This window comes from Schistocerca cancellata, chromosome 2 (genome assembly GCF_023864275.1).
Source record: "Schistocerca cancellata isolate TAMUIC-IGC-003103 chromosome 2, iqSchCanc2.1, whole genome shotgun sequence".
Classification (NCBI taxonomy): domain Eukaryota; kingdom Metazoa; phylum Arthropoda; class Insecta; order Orthoptera; family Acrididae; genus Schistocerca; species Schistocerca cancellata.
The window spans coordinates 330910374-330931903 of NC_064627.1; the positions used below are offsets into that span (position 1 = coordinate 330910374).

General features: G+C 38.5%; 1 protein-coding gene across 5 annotated transcripts in view; it reads left to right on the forward strand.

Moving 5' to 3' along the window:
* The first annotated feature begins 445 nt into the window (after positions 1-445).
* The window catches only part of LOC126161707 (zinc finger protein 346-like), a 136107-nt gene continuing 115022 nt past the window's right edge, over positions 446-21530 (forward strand). For 2 of the 5 annotated variants that reach the window (XM_049917732.1, XM_049917733.1), the window contains exons 1-3: positions 464-568; positions 8215-8257; positions 19374-19484. In XM_049917732.1, the coding sequence (XP_049773689.1) occupies positions 19413-19484 (72 nt within the window). In that variant the 5' untranslated portion in view covers positions 464-568; positions 8215-8257; positions 19374-19412. Of the gene's footprint in view, positions 569-8214; positions 8258-19373; positions 19485-21530 lie in introns of all 5 variants that reach the window. The other 3 variants (XM_049917735.1, XM_049917734.1, XM_049917736.1) reach the window with 3 other exon arrangements.

Genomic DNA, 21530 nt, shown 5'->3' on the forward strand with positions numbered 1-21530 from the left:
ATTGATAGGGTCATATTTTGGACTGTTGCCAACTAATGTACATACTGGTCTAAATCTGCAACTGTCGATACTAATGTTCCTTAAACTTGTAAGTATAACTGGATTTTTGTATCACTAGTATGCATGGACGTGAAACAAAAGTAAGTAGCATATTATTAAACTGAAATCTGAAAACGTAATATCATTAGACGATGTCTTTGTATGTTTTTTTATACTAAAGTCACATCATGCGTCCCTTCGGTGTCTGTCATTTACACTTGTTTCTATGTTATTAATTGTTTTGCTACGTACGTCAAGACCTATCGAGTCACTAACAATATAGAAAACTGACAAATAAGCCGCAAGTAGTTGTAGTTTTGTAAACGTACAATGGCAGGCCTGTCAATCTGCGAGGTTACGGCCTCAGAATATCTTTGTTGCACTATTGGTCGAAAAGAGTATCGTCTGTCATATTGTCAAAGATAGTGTGTTTCGTTTGTTGCAGGATTTGATTTGAATCGAAATAAATAAATAAATAAGTAAATAGTCAGCAGTGCTTCAGCAGGTGGCAAGTGGTGTACTGAACTTGGTGTGTATTAAGTGCATCATTAGTTCTTAATGATAAGGAATGCATTGGAAGTTCCACAAAGCAATTTCTGACATTTGTTTGGTTTTGCCGGTGTCTTTCGTTATGTACGATTTTGATTCAGAAAATAAATTTCAGAACTTGTAGCTGTTTTTAAACATTCTTGATTATGTAGTTATTTTACCATCGAATAATACTGAGTAATATTGTAGCATTCCACACTTCGGCTAATAATGGTGCGTCGTTGAAAGGAAGTTCTTTCGATGTGAGTGAAATGTATTTCTGATTTGAAATGTTAAAGGCAAATAATTTGTTGATTAAAGTCTTAAGCCCATAAGAAGGCCATCTTAACCAGAATTAAGTAACAGGAGATTGCCCGTGGGTTTTATTTTGCTGGGAAACCGTGTTTTTTTTTTGTGGGAATTTGAATGTTCGTACCAGTGATTGAGGCGTGCAGAAGACAAGAGAGATCGAAACACCCAGCGTAAGTCACATCAGACTGTACTACGCACTTCTACAATTTCTGTATGTTGAATGTTAAGGAAACAATTTCTCCCACAAGAAGAAATATTTGTGTATCTTGTGTTGTCCTGTAAACAAACAATTTAGTCGTCTTTGACAGGTTGTGATCATACTTAATATCGTTACTTTTTTCTTCTGCAAGAAAACTATTAATCTCATGTAAGACAAGTACTGCAAGATAGTAAAGAACAAGTTATATCATGGAATACATCTATGTAAACATCAAATGTTTCATTTGTGTCCAATCATCCTAACGTTAGGAGTTGCAATTTCATGAAAACATAATCTATCTTTTATTCCTCCATTACAAATCTGGGACAGGCCTTCAGTTTCATTAACACTCTACAATAGTTTTCAGAAAGTTCCTGCCTCTGCTGTTAGGGTGTGTTTCTTTATCATTTGAGGGAAATGTATTGCAAATGTGTAGTAAATAAATGATGTGAGATCCTTCCTATTCTAAGTACTAGATGAAATGATACACTTCTTCATTGAAGAAAGAAGAAGGTTGTGGACATTTTGGGGATTATGCATTAGATGTTCATCACCATCATGAAAGACACTTCTAATATTTCAAGTCTCAAAACGAACCTGCCCTCCTAACAAGTGTTGTAGGAGCATCCTGCTTATGATTAACCCATTAGAGCTACATCTCTTGTCATTATGTAATTTGGACTGTTGACGCCACTCATTTTTGTGAATGTTTTCATGAGGTGCTGCAGGTGATCTTTCTCCCGACAGAAAGATCAGGTGCAGAAGTAAAATTTTTGAAATAAATAAGTGTAACAGTGGAATGGATTTTTGTAGTTCTGAAGAAACACCTGTCAAGGATGTAAACATATTGCCTATTAAAACTTATTGATTGTGTTTGTCAGCAACTTCTCAAATATCACACAAATTTATGGATCAGTTTGAAATGACTTTTTCTTGGCAATTCCAAGAATATTCCGAGAAATATTTAAAGTCAGCATAATGGAATTCCACATGTAAAATTGCTACACACTGCTCATTGCCCCTCTCTCTCTCTCTCTCTCTCTCTCTCTCTCTCTCTCTCTCTCTCTCTCTCTACATGTATCACCTCACACACCATTCACATTTACCCATGACTTCAGGACCACAAACATGCTATTGCAATCACACCTCTATTACATCTAAATATCTTCACTTGTGTCTGCCTAAAAACTGAATCAGCATCCCACCTGCCACCTCCCTCACCTAATCCAAGGTGAGTTGCCATCTTGCACCACAGACATGCTATTGCTGTCACAACTCTGTTGCATCTAAATGTCTTCACATGTGTTTGGTTGAAAACTGAGTCAGCATCCCTCCCTCAGCCCTAGGTGAGTTGCAAGCTTTTCCTATAAACATCATACTGGTAGAATATTGTTAACATTATGTGTAAGAGGTGTGCTCAGCTCATTTTAATGTTATTGGGAAAATTTTTATAGATATTGAGGAAAAATTTTAAATTTCACCGTATTTAAGAAAGTGTCATTTAGAAGACAATGAAGTGAAAATGTTGTGTAGCAGTGTGCTAAATGTCCAATTTCATACATTTAGACCAATTTTAGTGTGTAGCATAATATTCAAAAATTTACACATGTGTGCCATAGTAATACCATACAGTTGGGGAGAACAAGCCATTGAGCAGAATGTGACACAAATAACAATCATATTGAAAGTGATCATAACCACATTTATTTGAACAATAAAAATCTGTGCAAACAAGGGAAAGAATAGTTTTTCATAATTTTGAAAGCTCTCAATGAAGTAGTTTTTTTTCTGTTGATTTTCCCCATCCATCTGGTAAATGAGATTTACTAATTCACCAGCATATGTGATCTGGCAGTGCCAGATTTCTCGTCTCTCCTTTTCCAAGCTGGTGTGCCATATGACATTAATATTCCATTTTTTGAACGGATTTGTTGAACAATTGAAAGGAAACAATATCATAGGTAATTGCCAGTAGTTTGTCCCCAATGACAAACAGAGCCATGAACAGCTTCCATGAATGGTACCTAATGAGGAGGTGAAGTGGTTAAGACACTGGAGTCATATTCAGTAAGAAAGGAATTCGAGTCTATTTCCATACAGATTAATGTAGTTTTAATATGAAGTCACCAAAATGCTTGAAGTAAATGGTACTGATTACCTCAAGTAAGTCAGGGCTGATTTTCGTCTCCAACCGTGCCCAACACAAACTAATACTCCACCTCCAGTGACCTGGACAATTGTAGGTAATCCATAAATCTGTATTTGCCACCTATGAATGAGGTCAGTACTGTAGTGGGGCTAGCAGCTGTCAGTTGAATACTTAAAAATGCTGCCAAAATTTATCTCAGTCATCATCATCATCATAATCATCATCATCATTTAAGACTGATTATGCCTTTCAGCGTTCAGTCTGGAGCATAGCCCCCTTATAAAATTCCTCCACGATCCCCTATTCAGTCTAACATTGGTGCCTCTTCTGATGTTAAACCTATTACTTCAAAATCATTCTTAACCGAATCAAGGTACCTTCTCCTTGGTCTGCCCCGACTCCTCCTACCCTCTACTGCTGAACCCATGAGTATCTTGGGTAACCTTGCTTCTCCCATGCGTGTAACATGACCCCACCATCTAAACCTGTTCGCCCTGACTGCTACATCTATTGAGTTCATTCCCAGGTTTTCTTTGATTTCCTCATTGTGGACACCCTCCTGCCATTGTTCCCATCTACTAGTACCTGCAATCATCCTAGCTACTTTCATATCCGTAACCTCAACCTTGTTGATAAGGTAACCTGAATCCTCCCAGCTTTCGCTCCCATTCAACAAAGTTGGTCAAAAGATTGAACGGTGCACAGATAACTTAGTCTTGGTACTGACTTCCTTCTTGCAGAAGAGAGTAGATCGTAGCTGAGCGCTCACTGCATTAGCTTTGCTACACCTCGCTTCCAGTTCTTTCACTATGTTGCCATCCTGTGAGAATATGCATCCTAAGTACTTACATTTCTGATCTAGCTCTGAAATATTACTTTGCAAACTTTCAATCAAATCTGCCATCACAACTAAGTCATCCGCATATGCAAGACTGCTTATTTTGTGTTCACATATCTTAATCTCACTCAGCCAGTCTATTGTTTTCAACATATGATCCATAAATAATATGAACAACAGTGGAGACAGGTTGCAGCCTTGTCTTACCCCTGAAACTATTCTGAACCATGAACTCCAATTTACCATCAACTCTAACTGCTGCCTGACTATCCATGTAAAGACCTTTAATTGCTTGCAAAAGTTTGCCTCCTATTCCATAATCTCGTAGAACAGACAATAACTTCCTCCTAGGAACCCGGTCATATGCTTTTTTTTCTAGATCTATAAAGCATAGATACAATTCCCTGTTCCGCTCATAACACTTCTCCATTATTTGCCGTAAGCTAAAGATCTGGTCCTGACAACCTCTAAGAGGCCTAAACCCACACTGATTTTCATCCAATTGGTCCTCAACTAATACTCGCACTTTCCTTTCAACAATAACTGAGAAGATTTTACCCACAACGCTGATTCAACTCCCAGGCCATTTCAATTATCCTGTGTAGCCATTTAAGACCTGACATTCCACTGTATTTGATGAGTTCTGACTTAATTTCATCCACCCCAGCTGCTTTATTGCACTGCAATCTATTGACCATTTTCTCCACTTCCTCAAATGTGATCCTATTTCCATCATCATTCCTATCCCATTCTACCTTGAAATCTGAAACATTACTGATCGTATTTTCACCTACATTGAGCAACTCTTCGAAATATTCCCTCCATCTGCCCAAGGCATCCACAGGATTCACCAGCAGTTTTCCTGACCTGTCCAAAATACTTGTCATTTCCTTCTTGCCTCCCTTTCGAAGACTGCTAATTACACTCCAGAATGGTTTTCCAGCAGCTTGACCCATAGTCTCCAACCTGTTTCCAAAGTCTTCCCACGATTTCTTCTTGGATGCTGCAATTATCTGTTTGGCTTTGTTTCTTTCTTCAGGATAACTTTCTCTGTCTACCTGAGTTCTAGTATGTAGCCATTTTTGATACGCCTTCTTTTTCCTATTACAGGCTGCCTTGACTGTGTCATTCCACCAAGCTGTTTGCTTCATCCTACTTTTACACACTACTGTTCCAAGACATTCTTTAGCCACTTCTAGTACTGTGTCCCTGTACCTAGTCCATTCCTTTTCCAATGACTGTAATTGACTACATTCAACTAACTGGTACCTTTCCGAGATCACTGTTATGTACTTGTGCCTGATTTCCTTATCCTGAAGTTTCTCCACTCTTATCCTCCTACATATGGACCTGACCTCCTGCACTTTCGCCTCACAATCCCAATTTCACTGCAGATTAAATAATGATTAGTGTCATCAAAGAATCCCCTGAATACACGTGTGTCCCTCACAGCCTTCCTGAATTCCTGATCTGTTATTATATAGTCAATGACAGATCTGGTTCCCCTGCCTTCCCAAGTATACCGCTGAATGTTCTTATGTTTAAAAAAGGAGTTTGTGATTACTAAGTCCATACTGGCACAGAAATCCAAGAGTTGTTTCCCATTCCTGTTGGCCTCCATATCCTCTCCAAATTTACCCATAACCTTTTCATACCCTTCTGTTCGATTTCCAATCCTGGCGTTAAAATCACCCATGAGCAGAACACTGTCCTTGTCCTTTACTCTAACAACTACATCACTGAGTGCCTCATAAAAACTATCCATCTTATCTTGATCTGTCCCTTCACAATGTGAATATACTGACACAATCCTAATTTTCTTGCTAGACACTGTCAAATCTATCCACATCAGTCGTTCGTTTGCATACCTTATTGCAACTACGCTGGGTTCCATTTCTTTCCTGATGTAAAGCCCTACACCCCATTGTGCTATTCCTGCTTTGACTCCTGACAGGTAGACCTTGTATTCTCCCACTTCCTCTTCTTTCTTACCCCTTACCCGAATGTCACTAACAGCTAAAACGTCCAGCCCCATCTTACTTGCAGCCTCTGCCAGCTCTACCTTTTTCCCAGAGTAGCCCCCATTGATATTAATAGCTCTCCATCTCATTACCATTTGTTTGCCAAGTCGTATCTTAGGAGTCCCTGGTTTGTCAGTTAGAGGTGGGACTCTGTCACCTCCAAAGGTCCGAGGCATTTTGCTCTGATTGTTGCCAGCATCATATTTAAAGTACCAGGGAAGTAGGTTGCTAGCCTTACTTGCCCCGAGTCCCATTGGGTATTACCCCTAACAGTTGAGGGACTAACCGGTGGATTTGGTAGTCTTTGTCGTATGAGCACAAAGGTGACCACGACTCAGAATATGTCCAAGATGCCCTGCCTTATTCCAAAGTAACTGGTATCCCGACTGTCGGGACCACGTACTTGGCCAGTCATACGTTGCCCGTGGTTTATGAACTAGGACATGACTACAGGAACCCACACCATGAACCAGTGATACAACATAAACTTATGTGACTTTTCTTCAAGGTGGTCTGACGTTATCCTATCCTTGTTCCAAATTACTGTTTGAGGTGACTTAGTGATCTTGCACTGGATGGCATTCAGGAGAAGCCAGATTCATTTCCTTGTCTATTGCTGTTGAAATCTTCAGCCCAAAGACTATTTTGATGCAGTTATCCCACCTAGTCTATAATCTGTTCAACCCCCTTTGTCAGAAAAGCTCACAAATATATTTTTAAAAATTGGAGAAACCCCAAAGGTATACCAAATTTGTACATGCATTTCCGACTGCTCTCCTGTTGATAGTGTTATTTTAGAACATGGTGCCCAAAATAGTAAGTTTCTTTTGAAACTTCATTTGATAGTTGTAGACGTTCAGGGAATACAGCAAAATCTGATATAATCGGCTGAGAAACATCTCTAAAACCTGACATCACAAGCTTAGATTGTATCGAATAATGAAAGATATCGACCTGTCCCAGCATTTGCTGTAATTGATTTAGGTTGAACCATATATTTTGAAGAGGAAGATTGTGTTCTGAATCTGACTGCGAGACAGATTTTGGTTTCCTGATGTGGTAGTGGTATTTCTCCTTAAGAGTTTCAATTTTAGTGTCATTTTACATGGCATATGTACAGGAAATACACATTAATTGAACTTTTGAGTAATATGTAAAAAACTGTAGAATAGAAATATCTTCAAGTGAACATTGTTTGATAAAAATAATCATGCTTAATGAGCTCTCAAAATTATATAAGAATGATACTTGGAAGAAGAAATATACATTTGAATAATTCTTTAAAAGTCAGTTTCACCAGTTGGTTGCCTACAAGTCTCATTTTTCACTGATATTACAAGTGTCGCACCCTAAACATTTTCATTGTAATACACGTTTCAATCACTTTCTAAACATACATGTCCTAAGAAATTTGTCTTTTATGAAAGACCACTAGAAGTTTTGTGTTGAGAGTGTTTATTAAATCTGAGCAGAAGTGGCCAAAATGTAATGACAAGTCCGATTAGTTAACAAACATTGTCTAACTAAATTTAATTATCATTACTGGAGAACTCATTGGGAGGTACTGTTGGATTATTATGTTTGCCGATTTGTAAATTCACTAATGTTGCATAATAAATTTAGTCTAAAGTTTTGATAATGTGTCAGTGTAATACAGAAATTTCGTATAGTCTTCAATTTATTTCCAGTGTTGTAGACAGTAAAAGGAAAACAAAAGAAAGATCATTTAATACTGATTTGTATTGCTGATGCTTAATCTTTTTTTTTTCTTTTTTTTTTTTAACTGGTGTATGTATGAAGCAAAGGTGATAAATAATGAAGTGAAAATGTAAGCAAGTTTTATCAATGTTTTAAGAAGAAAGAGAGCAAAGAATGTGTGTGCCATACACTATAGTTTTCTGTTATAATGATCCATAAATCTTTTGGTTGAATCCTCTTAAAAATTCTATGTGATCCGACTTGAATTCCCATTGATGGTGTGGTCCTCACTAATGATATAATTAATATTTGTAGGCAATGTTTTGTTTTACTGCTAAAGTAGCCTTATAAAAATGAATATCACTTTAGAAGAACTTCTGTACTGTTTGAATAGACTAATAGTTCGTTATGTTTATGTTCCATTAAACAGAAATTGAAGGCAGATAATTTGGGAAAATGGAAAACACAATGAGGTAAGCTTTAGCTCTTTTCTTTTCCATACATTACATTTAAAGGGTAGCTACATTTTAAATATAGAAGTTATACAGTGCAGTATTATTTTGCTTGATGTGATTGACTGAGTTAGCTGTGGCATTCATGTTCCTGCAGAGTACCTTTTTAAACCTCTTTCTGTTTTAGTTTCAAAATCCGTAATCTTTACCAGTGGCAGGTGGTAGTCTTCCAACTACTAGTTGTGTATGTGGAGCTTCGTGCTTTTTTTTCAAATTCACAACCAGTGCTATGTTTTTAAAAAATTTAATAAGGTTCATCTTATGAGAAATTCCCTGTAGCGATTTGAAACATATGTTTTGTTGTTTTATATTGTGAGTAAATATCAAAATAAGTAAATTACAGAGTGACATAGTGGAATAAAACATCACTTTATTCTTAAGAGGTTATCCACACGTTCATGGACAGGCACAATGAAGAAGACTGCAAAGCATTTAAGCTTTTGGACAAAAAAAGTCCTCCTTCAGAAATAGAAAACACACACACACACACACACACGGGGACTTAACAGTGTGCAGCAATCTGGGGTGAGTGGTTGGGTAAGGAGTGGGAATGGAGCAGGGAGAGGGAGGAATATTAGGATAGGGATTGGGGAAGATGATGTGCTGCCTGTGAGAGCATGCAGGGAGGTGGTGGACACAGTATAGGGCTGTTATGTATGGTTGGGCAGCTGTACTAAGTTGTGTGTGTGGGGGGGGGGGGGGGGGGGGTGAGGAGGAGGAAAGGCTGTAGGTGCATTGATGGAATAGAAGACATGTGAAGTGCTGGAATGTGGGTGGGGAAGGTGATAGGTAAGTGAAGGAGAGGGAGTAGCGAAGGTTGAGGCCAACACTTTTATGGGACACCGAGTGAGGTGGCACAGTGGTTAGCACACTGGACTCGGATTCGGAAGGACGACGATTCAAACCTTCATCCAGCCATCCTGATTTAGATTTTCTGTGATTTCCCTAAATTGCTCCATACAAATGCCCCCTAAATTGCTTCATGCAAATGCCGGGATGATTCCTTTGAAAAGGCACGGCTGACTTCCTTCCCCATCCTTCCATAATCTGATGGGACTGACGGCCTCACTGTTTGGTCCCCTCCCTCAAATCAGCCAACCAACAAGTGTTTATGGGTACGAAGGAAATGTTGTCAGGAGATTTCCCACTATTGTAATTCAGAAAAGCTGGTGTTGATAGGAGGGATCCAGATGGTGCAGGCTATGAAGCAGTCGTTGAAGTGAAGCATGTAGTGTTGGGCAGCATGTTCAGAACTGGGTGGTCCAGCTAACTCTTGGCCACAGTTTCTCCTTTCATATGGAGAAACAGCATGTTGGCTGTCATTCCCTCATAGAAGGCAGCTCAGTGGTTGTAGCTTAGTTGGCTGCTTTCACAGGTAGCCCTGCCTTCGATGGGATAGGTGATGCCTGTGACCAGCCTGGAGTAGGTGGAACTGGGAGGATGTATGAGGCAGTTCGTGCATCTAGGTCTGTTGTAGGGATACAAGCTGTGAGATGAGGGGTTGGGAGCAGGGGTGGAGTAGGGACGGACAAACGAATTGCGTAGGTTCACAGAGTGGCAGAATACCCTGTTACAGTGATAGCACCCATGTGATGTACAAACTAAGGTGGAATCATTGTGCTGCTTTGTACTTGGACATGACAACTAAAAGGCTATTTTTCCACATGAATGGCGACCACCGAACTGTAACCAAGAGACAGCTGGACCACCAGTTGCTAAATATGCTGCCTAACATGATTTACTTCATCTCAATGACAGCTTCCCGACTCTGCACATAGCAGCTTTAGCCTGTCCACACAACCTACCTGCATGCTTTCAAAGGCATCACATCGTCTACTCCACCCCTACCCAATTATCCTTTCCACTCTACACCCCACGCCTGCTCCTTACCGCATCATCCACCCCAGATTGCATGCACACGACATGCACATGTGGTTTTTTGTGTGTGTGTGTGTTTTTTTTTATATTTCTGAAAAAGACGTTTTTGTCTGAAAACTTGAATATTTAGCAGCCTTTTCATCATGCCTGTCTACAACTCAATAGCTCCTCTGTGTGGTGTATAGCAATCTAACCTTTTCATAATGTTGTTATAAACATGAACAGGATGGGTTACATAGCTGCTTCTTGTTCAGTGGTAACTTTGAGTTCATTCTGAGTTACAGAACTGGGATTTTCAGCGAACAGAATTGCTTTTTCGTGCGTTAGATTTTTTCCAATTTTTTTAGGGCTCTTTTGTGACACTTAGACATAAATTAATGCAGTTTAAATGCTTGTAATTTTATTACCAACATGTCAGTGCACTCATCATCAGTTGCAGACTGTTTTACCAATTCTGTTCAACAGTTTCATCATCCATTTTATCATCCCTACCGTCGGAAACTTCAGCACTGTAATGTAATGACAAGTACACTTTTTTTTCCAGAACATGCCTCACTTTTTCTAGCTTCCATTTGCCCTATAAGGCCATACTGTGATTTTGAATGGAATGAAGTTTTAAGGGAGAGCAAGTCAGATCACCTAAAATCTTATTTACATCCTCGATACTTTGACCTTTTAGTACTGACTCATGAAATTTCACCTCCAGGTCACATGCACCACTTTCATGTCCACTGATTTCAGTTTTTTGTTCACAAATCTTATAACATGTACACAGTTGTATACCTTGTTTTACATTGATTCTCGTAGCACGTAACGTTTTCTTCTGAAACGTTTATATTGGACCTTAGCGATATCAAATCTTGCTGTCTTCACTCAGCTCTGAAAAATTTTTGAGGTGTTTCTTTTACAGATGCGTAGGTCATTAAATGATGTGGTGTTCTAAGTAATTTTCGACACTACACAAATTCATATTTTTTTTATTAGCCAATATAAGGTGCACACAGGTAATTACAAACATGTTCGCTGTTCTGTGTGCTTTACACTATTTTTCCACATAGTCCGCACATCAGCTCAGATACTTGTCCCGTCATGGGCACTAAATTTGAGATGCCCCTGTGGTAGAATTCAATTGATTTATTGTGGAACTACCATCGGACTCCTATCTTGGCTTCAAAATTGTATGTGAATAACTGTACTCCCAGGAAGCAGATCAGAAACATGAAAATCATCTTCTGCCCTGTTGCAGATGATTCATTGTATCCAATTGCTTAGGCATCCACCATCATGAAGCCTTCTGGTACTGTAAGGACTCTTGAATGTCATTGTAAACACTCCCATACAAAATATCAGGCTCCTGGAAAATGATCGTGAGGTGCACACACAGATCCTATTTCACCATTGCATCCATACAGGAAATGTTGTCACCAGTCAGTGACGAATGCAGCTTCCCTGAATGCTCATTGTCATACAAGTCTTCATGATCTCTTGTGAACTCACACCACCACCACCACCACGACAACCACCACCACCTCCTCCTCCTCTTCCTCCTCCTTGTGTGTCTCAAAGTGACACGCATTTCCCCATAGGTGGGCTGCTTTTCCGCGTTGATTCTGAAGAGTGATCATGCCTTGCTCCACTGAAAATGAACAGCACTCATTGCTGAGTACTACGTCATTTGAAAATGTATTTCATTGCAAATGGAACGATAAGTGGCTGCACCGCAAATAAATATTACCTGTCTCACGGAAAGACAAAGAGCAACTGAGCCAAATGGACTGACTGTCGCATGTAATTGATGTTGAACATTACATGTCAATGATTGTTGCTTTTTTTCATACCTGTGAAGGTTCCAAGCAAGCTACTGCAGGCTCACAAAACACTTTCTTATTACTGTGAGCAGGTGGGTAGCTGCACAGATAAATACAATATATTATAGTCTTTCAGGAGTTAATGAAATGAAATAAATTTTTCACATATAAGGTTAATTTGTCTGCCTAGAATAACTGATGTTCAAGCATGTAAATTTTATAACACTGTATCTGAAGCAGTGGATTTCAAGCCTGAATGGACTTACTTGGAATGGCCCTGTTTCATCACAGCGAAAAGTATTTTGCTTTCGTATTTATTTGTGTAGCTACATTCATAGAAAACCAATTAATATTTGTAGGTTATTAGAATATTTACAAGTTTTTGGATTATTTAAGACCAAAACTAGGCTCTCAACAGGATGGACAAATGTGGTATAAGCATTTTTTGACGTCCCTGTAATTTTTCCAGAAATGGTAAAGCAACATACATTAAAATTTTTTGTAATTTTCTTTCTAACTTTACTGCTTAAATAATTATGTTTCTTTTAACTGTATGCCTCTCTTAACTTCTGCAAAAAAGCTTCATAAAGATCTGAGTTATGAGTATTTCTATAGGTAAGTACCACTTTCTGTGGACATTCTTGCAAAGCCAAATTATCATAACATCACTATGTTGAAAATTCAGTATAAAAGAAAGTTTATCTTGAGACAAAAAAATTATACAAAAATTCTCCTAATTATTAACTTAGAGCAGATGTGCAAAGCTTTGTGAAAATCTGAGATGGTGGAATACAAATCCTAGAATTATTGCATGACTTAACATGGAATGACCTGGCTGTTCTTTGCACTACAGCTTATAAATGTAAAATTACTCTCACAGTTAAAATCCAAATCAGATAACTTCTCTGACAACCCATCCCTGCAGACTTATTAAATGGTAGCTGCTTCGAATTCAGTTGGCAGAAGAAATTGTTGTTGCCAGTATTTGCCTGTAAAAGGGAGAAATGAAATGCATCATTGTCCTGGGTTAGTTCCCAATCCTGTTTGCTGTATACCTGTAGTGAGGGCAGATTAAAGTTTTGGTCTGATAAAAATATTAAGTGCAGCAGACCATTTGGTGCTTTTTGAGAAAGTAAATTATGTCCAGGCATCAGGTTTCATACTTTCTCTTCTCTTTCACTGCTATCAGTGGCCCGACTGTGACACTACATTCTATATACACCCATCACATTCCCCTTCCCTAAAACAGTTACACGTAACAAGCAAGCCACCATAGAAGCATAACCAGAAAGTTCTTGGTAAGATAGCATGGAATAATTACAAAATAAATTATTTGGGTTCTTATGGATTAAAATAAACTACATAGTTTCAGTAAGTGAACATGATGTCTACAGTAGACATTCGCCTCATTGGGATGTGTGAATCGTGTTCTTCTTTAAGGGCATTAAAAAAATTAAAATTGAATAGACAAAAAAAGAGACATGATCCACTTCATCCCATTCCCCTGCATTAAATTTTTGAGTGTTCACTGTCTTGTTAGTGTATTAGAGGTGCTGCAACCTATTTTCATGTAAGGTGGCTGCAACCTATTTTCATGTAAGGTTGTATCTTTGATGGCTGAAACTGGTTATTAAAAATACATGTCATGGGGTCATTCCATGTCAGGTCATCCAGGGGCTCCAGCTCATAGTCTCAGATTTGACTGAAATTCAGTACACTATTTCTACCATGTGTGGAACACTCATGTTCAAAGTATTAGTTTCCCCTGCCAATTGGTTCCAGAATTATGACTTGTGAAAGAAGGTGGCGTGACCCAGAAATTGCAACCCGCATCTGGCAATGTATCTTCAGACCCAACTTCAGGTCTTAATAACTTTGGAGCTATTCCACACAATGCAGTGAAATTTTTGCAACCCAGTAACATCCATTTAGAGAACACTCTCCATGAATCAAAACATATTTCTGAGGAAAAATAAAAAATTCCAAAATGCGATTAAAAAACATGTAATACGTTAAAAGGTACGTATTGTAGGTGCCCTCTATGCCAAATATAATTCACTCAAAAAGGGTATAAAATTTTTTGTGGTAAGCTTAATGTGGCCTAAACACACACAGAACTCATCATGCCCATATCAGTCACAAAAACTGAGTTACATGCACACGAAAATACAAAAATTTGAAAAATTACCTGAAAAACATGGATTTTGTAAGTGTGGTAGCACAAAAGATACAAGTGGTATCCAAGCCAAATTTCACACACTGCATAAGTAGACCATAATGGTATATATCTCAAAATTTCAGCATGTTATTGCAAGACATTTGTGTACAATGGAAGTTGACAGATGTATTTGGTGATGTGGCCATTGTTCCACAACACAGTTTTCTAAAAATATATCGTAAACTGTTCTGCTTCTTCTTATCCTTTCCCACAACTGTTTAATCACTAAGCAACAACGTATAGACAGATTAACACAACCTATTATTAATGTTTACTGCACCTTAACTGCTAAAAACTAGTCGATTGTGCTTCGAACAGAAGTTCTCCCACACTTTAGCTACTGTACTCTGTACATTGAGTGGCAAATTGTACTGTCTTCCTGACACTGTGGTAGGAACTGGAACTGTCATAAGAATTTGTTCAAAAGGAATCCAACACCTGTCTGCCAAATGTGGCCAATGAAATGATTTTGCTGGTCCTGCTGGTGCCATGAAGTTCACAAATACATCACCTTCTGTTTCACAGCACTCTGCAACACATCCTAAGTACCATTTGTCGTCATAAACAGCAATAACATAGCAAACTGGTTGTATGTTGCTGTTTTTGCTTCTGAATCCTGAGTCAGACACACTGTGAAGACAGATGTTGTGCATGAACCTATAGTTATGACCGGACAGTCTGCTCATCTGCACATTGTCAGAGTCCGCTGCAGAGAAGTGATGATGGCTTCTTGTGCCTGCAACAGTTTTAACTTGTTCTAGTCTGTTTTTTACCAACTCTTCGACTGATTTCACCTCATCTTTCGAAACATAGAATGATTGTTTGCCAGAGATATTTTTCTGTACCCAGGTAAATAATTGAAGAGGTGTTAGAATGTGACCTTCTGTAGGGTTCTGCAGACTAGCTCGTGATGCCATCCGCTTAATGGTAGCACCAATACCATCACATACATTTTTACCATGACTTGTTGCGAAACAATTCCATTCTGCGTGAATCTGAAAATCATGGTAATGCATGCATAAATTTTTGAGATTTTTACAGTTTTTGTACTGACTAGCTGCCCTATCACTGAAGTATTTCGCAAAATGTATGTGAGGCAGCTTGTTTTTCACATATGCCATGACAGTGTGAATGTGGGCATGAACTGCAATGGCATCATGAATTAAACAGTCACTAAAAATGCACAGGTTCATGACAGACACATCACCTGGTTCACGTCTATAGTAAATCGCAAATGGCTGGAGAGTTACTTGACTGTTGTCCCAGTGATATCCTTGAATGGCATCTTGAACTATAAATGCATAATTTTCAGAAAAGTCTAGTATTACTATAATTTCATCTTGTTTCAAATTATCCTTACAAAACTGGAGATCAGCCAATTGTGCTGTTGCTGTGAAGCTGTGTGTGGTCAGTTTGTCCATTTTTTGACAACACATTTCAACAAAATCTTCCACTGTACTTTGTTTTGTTTCAAGACTTGTGTGATCCATGTGTGTCCATTGTTTATAAGAAACAAGTTCATCATCATCCACACTGGACTCGCATTCGGGAGGACGATGGTTCAATCCCTCGTCTGGCCATCCTGATTTAGGTTTTCCGTGATTTCCCTAAATCGCTCCAGGCCAATGCCGGGATGGCTCCTTTGATAGGGCACAGCCGCCTTCCTTCCCCGTCCTACCCTAAGCCGATGAGACCGATGACCTCGCAGTTTGGGCTCTTCCCCCAAACAACCCAACCCATCATCATCCATAAGGATGAGTTCACCATACAGTTTGTTATTCATGTGTTCTGCAAGATTTGCGTTACCAGGACACTTTTCACACCTGTGTATCATGCACTGGTAGAACTGATGTCACACACTAGCAGCTTCATTGCACATTTGTAATCCAGACCAGAATCCTTTATAGCAGCAAACATCAGCTTAGCATTTTGATGGGTCTCAGATACGCGAACATTGTGTGTGCTCCTTGCACTTACAGGCACAACCCATTTTGGCTGAAGATTGGAAGAAGGTGATAAACCTACTTTGGTATTGGATACTTTTCCTTGAATTCTACATATAGTTCTGATATGTTGCATAGCAACAGTCTTTTTTGCATCTGTACACATACATTTCCCATTTCACCATTACATAGTCTTTTTTTCGAGGCATTATTCGGCTGTAGTCATTATTTTCATAAAACTCCAACACTAGCACCTTTATTTCTGAACTCAATTGCTTACCCTGAGCCTGCTGAAGTTGTGGAAGCACTCCTTGGGTTTGCTTTTATTTTCCTAGCTTGCTTTATCATATATGTAGAAACATTGAATACCTTTGCAGTGTAGTCAATAGACCAGCTGGAAGGTGCAAGGGTAAGAATAGCTACTTTTTTTTCTGGCGTGTGGATATGGAACATTTTTCTTTCAAATCATGCACAATTTTGTCCAAATCAGAGCATTCCTGGCATGATTTCTGTTCCTTTGGAGCAGATAGTTCTTCCTCTTCCACCATTAGTTAAGAGGTCCGCCAGTCACGATTACCTACTTGTTTCACTTTGATTTCTGTTCTCTTTTCCTTGTGTTTCCTTTCCTTTTTAGTGCGTTTCTTCTCCTCTTGTTTTGCCTCTGTATGTGAGGTTTTGGAACTGCGTCAGGTCTGTGTATTTTAGCCGTTCTCCTTGTTCGCTGCCCGTCTTCGTCCCTTCACTGCATGTGTTCCTGTTTCTATGTGTTTCGGCACTGATGACCACGCTGTTCAGTGCCCGAAAACCTCAAACCACACATCCACCATTAGTGTGTCAGCTATTTTGTGTTTTAATTCAATTTGAGCTTCTTGTAGTTTTCTTCTACCATAGCTGGGCCTCTCTCTTTTCCCAACTTTGTGTGTCTGCATGCGAGAAACCAAGAGCAGTCACTGAAGTATTTAATTTCTCATCCGCTGTGGTTGTAGGTGGCTGATACTCTTCATCACTGTCATGTAAATTATCAGAATATTATTCATTTTTTAGCAGTGTAACACACCTGGAACATAACTTTTGTCCTGGTTTCATGTTAAGTCCCATGCACTGATTCACTTTCAATACTGATTTCATATCAATTTCTCTGAGGCTACACTTCACTGTTTTCTTACGAATCCAAAATGGATCAGAACAACTTCTTTGTAGGAAAGAATACTTATCCTGAAATACTTTCATATGATGATAACAAACACTAAAGTTTCTTGGAACTGTACTTCTTGTGCCCACAGGGTGTATCCCGGATCTCCATGGCAACAAATCTTGGTCCAAATAATCTAAATCATACAGTACAAAGCGAATGCCACATTTTGTTCCATATGTTGTTTTATGACATTCAGATGCTTGTGCTCTACCAATACCGCAACTTGTTTGAACAAAAGCACCACTAGTATACTCTTCTGCCTCCATACTGACTTCCACAACAGTACTGACCAGTCTGAACTAGAATCTTAAAAACATAAGTAACCTGTAATTGTTGCTTGTTTCCTTTGTTGTTCCTGCCTAACAATGACTCATTCTTCCCCTATAAACTACCATTGTTTAACTTTCTGTTGCCTAATGGTTCCCAACAATTGCTGCAGCTTTATCTGAAGCAAGCTGTCTGCATCATCACTATTACTTGCTAAATCGTGTTAAAGGAAAAGTAACCAAATACATCTCTATCAACTTTTATTGTACACAAATGCCTTGCAATAACAAGTTGAAATTTTGCCACATAGTATTTTATGGTCTACTTATGCAGTGTTTGAAAGTTAGCTTGGATATCACTTGTCCCTTTTGTGCTACCACACTTACAAAATCCATGTTTTTCAGGTAATTTTTCAAATTTTTGTATTTTCATGTGCATGTAACTCTGTTTGTGTGACTGATATGGGCAAGATGAGTTCTGTGTGTGTTTAGGCCACATTAAGCTTACCAGAAAAATTTTATAACCTTTTTGAGTGAATTATATTTGGCATAGAGGGCACCTGCAATATGTACCTTTTAACATATAACATTTTTTAAATTACATTTTGGAATTTTTTATTTTCCCTCAGAAATATGTTGTTGGTGTTTTGATTCATAGAGTGTGTTCTCTAAGTGGATGTTCCTGGATTGTAAAAATTTCACAGGACTGTGCGGAATAGTTCCAAAGTTATTAAGACCTGAAGTTGGGTCTGAAGATAGATTGCCAGATGCAGGTTGCAATTTCCAGGTCATGCCACCTTCTTTCACAAGCCATAATTCTGGAACTAATTGGCAGGGGAACTTAAAATTGTGTACATGAGTGTTCCACACTTGGTAGCATTGGTGTGCTAAATTTCAGCCAAATCTGAGACTGTCAGGTGGAACATTTTCTCAAATTGGTTGAATTGACATGGAGTGACCCCATAGGCAGTCTGTTATGTTGTTGACTAGATATGAAAAGTGAATTGCTCTGTTTCTGGAAAGTAAATAATGGTCTTTTACAGTAATAAAAGTATTGCATTGTTTAATGTCCCTATTAATATTAGAAGGTTGCCATTCCACAAGTTTTGTCTCTGTAACTTTTGCAAATTATGGCAACTACTTGCCTTAAGCTTAGATATTGGATTTTTTGTATAGTAATCCTTTCATCTTCCAGTCAGATACTGTGGACATTCAGTGGTGTTTCTAGCTTAAGCTATAAGAAATTTTACTGTATGTAATGGTAGCCGAACCTACCAGCATTTAGAGTATCAAATCTGTCATTGAAATCCTTGTTTGTTGCAAGCTGCCATTAGACTGTAGTTCAGATCTATTGTGTTAGTCATATTTTTATTGAGTACACGTTAGAATTGGATGAAAAATTTATATTGAGACTTGTTCTGTACATTACATAAGGACTCTCTTCTTTCATTATCATGTATATCTTGAGAGATTTCTAAAGCTATACTGAAGGTAGATCTTCTTTTGCTGATGGAAAATATGAGAACTGGAGGCAAAGTAGTTTGTCCTCATCTCATCTGTGCATATTCTAATTTGCTTTTAAGAATAATCAGTATGTCTTGTGGAATAACAGTCTGAGTCTGTTCCATATAGTCTTTATTGTCATCTCTGACATTGATTTCTTAAATTAGTGTACTAAGCTTCTGCAGCACCTTCACCTACCACTGATTTTAATACAATAATTACATATGTGACTGAACCAACAGTCAACTGGGCATTATTTGTTTTAGGCAGTGTGAATCATCTTAGCCTCCTCGCTGAACCTTTATATGTTCAAAATCTGCTATGAGTTTCTACCGAGCCCCTTTATTCCCAGCAGTGGCTACAGTGGTGAATTACAGGTTAGTGGTAATTACGAGCCTACTATTATGTCCCTTAGAAGAGCTTCAAAAGATTTTATCTTCTGTTACTCTTTCATTATTTTTTTAACTTGTCATCTTGTGAACATACACTTTTCTCAGGATCATTTTTATATATCTGGGATATTTTGCAACATCTTGTGATATGGGTGGTCTTCAAATATTTTAAAATCCTCATGTGGAAAGTTCCTCTGTGTTTTATAGTTTGAACTTAAAAGTACAGAACTGTAACTTGTGTAGATCATTTGGCATATGATACAGAATTACATTTTGTGGTTTTGTATCTGTTCTCTTCTGTTGTATTTTATTCTTTCATAAGAAGTCGTTTTTTAACTGCCATACAATTCAGAGTTATAACTATTATATTACATGCGCTGGACACTGCTTTGATTATTTGATGCCTTGCTATGCCTCACTGTATGGTTGTTGCTTATGCACAATTGCTTGTAACTAATTGTAAAAGCAGAGTTTCAGAGTGTGGTATAGACTGTTGAGAAACATTACAGTTCACTGCCCTTTGACATGAGCACATTTGTAACTGACTTTGGTGCTCAAAAAAATAATTGAGTTATTTAGTAGTCTGTAACATGTGGCTGTTGAACAATGGCAAACTGAGACAGACAGTATTAATTTAACACATGACACCAATATTTATAATGCAGCATTAAAGAAAAGGTATTACTGAATGTAACATTTTATGCCAATGTGTAGGGCAGCCTTTCCGATGACATCACCTTATTTTAGCAGATGACTATGTGGATAGAGAGGTTTGCTAGTTACATGAAGCTGAGAGCTATACTAGCAATTGCATAGTCATTGGTAGGACTGTCCAAGTGGAAGAACCATTACAGATGAACCATACAGTACGTGCCCCGCTACTGTCATGTGCCATCCAGTGCACCTTAAGCCTCCACACCAAAGCCCTATATGACAAAACCCCCCTCAGAAATCAGTTGGGTGAAAAGACTCAGAAGGGCAGCTCTCCAATCTGCATCAGACAGCATGGAAAGTGGGTATCTTCAAATTCAAGATGGACCACATTATTTTCTGCAATAGAAAGCTGTCTGACTGACAGACAAACATTGACTGACCGTAACTGATTGTCCCTTTGAAGGAATATTTTCATCCTCAACATTAAGAAGCAGTTGGTCTGAAACTGCTCTGAACTGTGCTTCACTGAGATTTAGCATTGGCCATGTGTTTCACCAAACTCTTTGGGCCTGAAAGGCTACTGTACCATGGATATGGTTACTGGAAGCCTCATTGCTAAGTGTGAGGTCCCAGATGTTGGTATCTCAAACTAGGTTATAGCATGTTGAAAATAATGGGCTGAGGGCAAATGTGTTTGTAACATAGGGCGCTGCAGTCTGGAACCGCAAGACCGCTACGGTCGCAGGTTCGAATCCTGCCTCGGGCATGGATGTTTGTGATGTCCTTAGGTTAGTTAGGTTTAACTAGTTCTAAGTTCTAGGGGACTAATGACCTCAGCAGTTGAGTCCCATAGTGCTCAGAGCCATTTGAACCATTTTTTTTTTGTAACATAGGGCACGCCCAGCTACTTCTCTGACAACACCTTGCTACATGAACTCTGGCTAAAATAAAATATCATTACTCATAAAGACGTGACGGCTTCTATGAGCTTCATATAAGGACTAAAAAGTGAAAGGTGACTTAGGACTGAAGATAGACTACTTGTACTGGAAGTGGACATAAGTAATGTCAAGGGGACTACAGTGAGAGCATTAGAATTATGAAGAAAGAAAGAGAATCTCGTGCAGTTGCAGTCTGGAAATGTCTTTTACTGTAGAGGCACAGACAAAGGCGGATACTCGTGAATAAGTTCCATCACTACAAGAAAATTGAAGATCAAATTATAAATTGTTGACAATGAAGGAATCGCAATAGAATAGAATTAAAAATTTAAAAAATACTTACTGCAAATAATACAAGTTTATGCCCCAGCCATCTTACCCCCTGATGAAGAAAGTTGAAAATCTTTATGAGGAGCTATTAGAACAGTTAAACAAA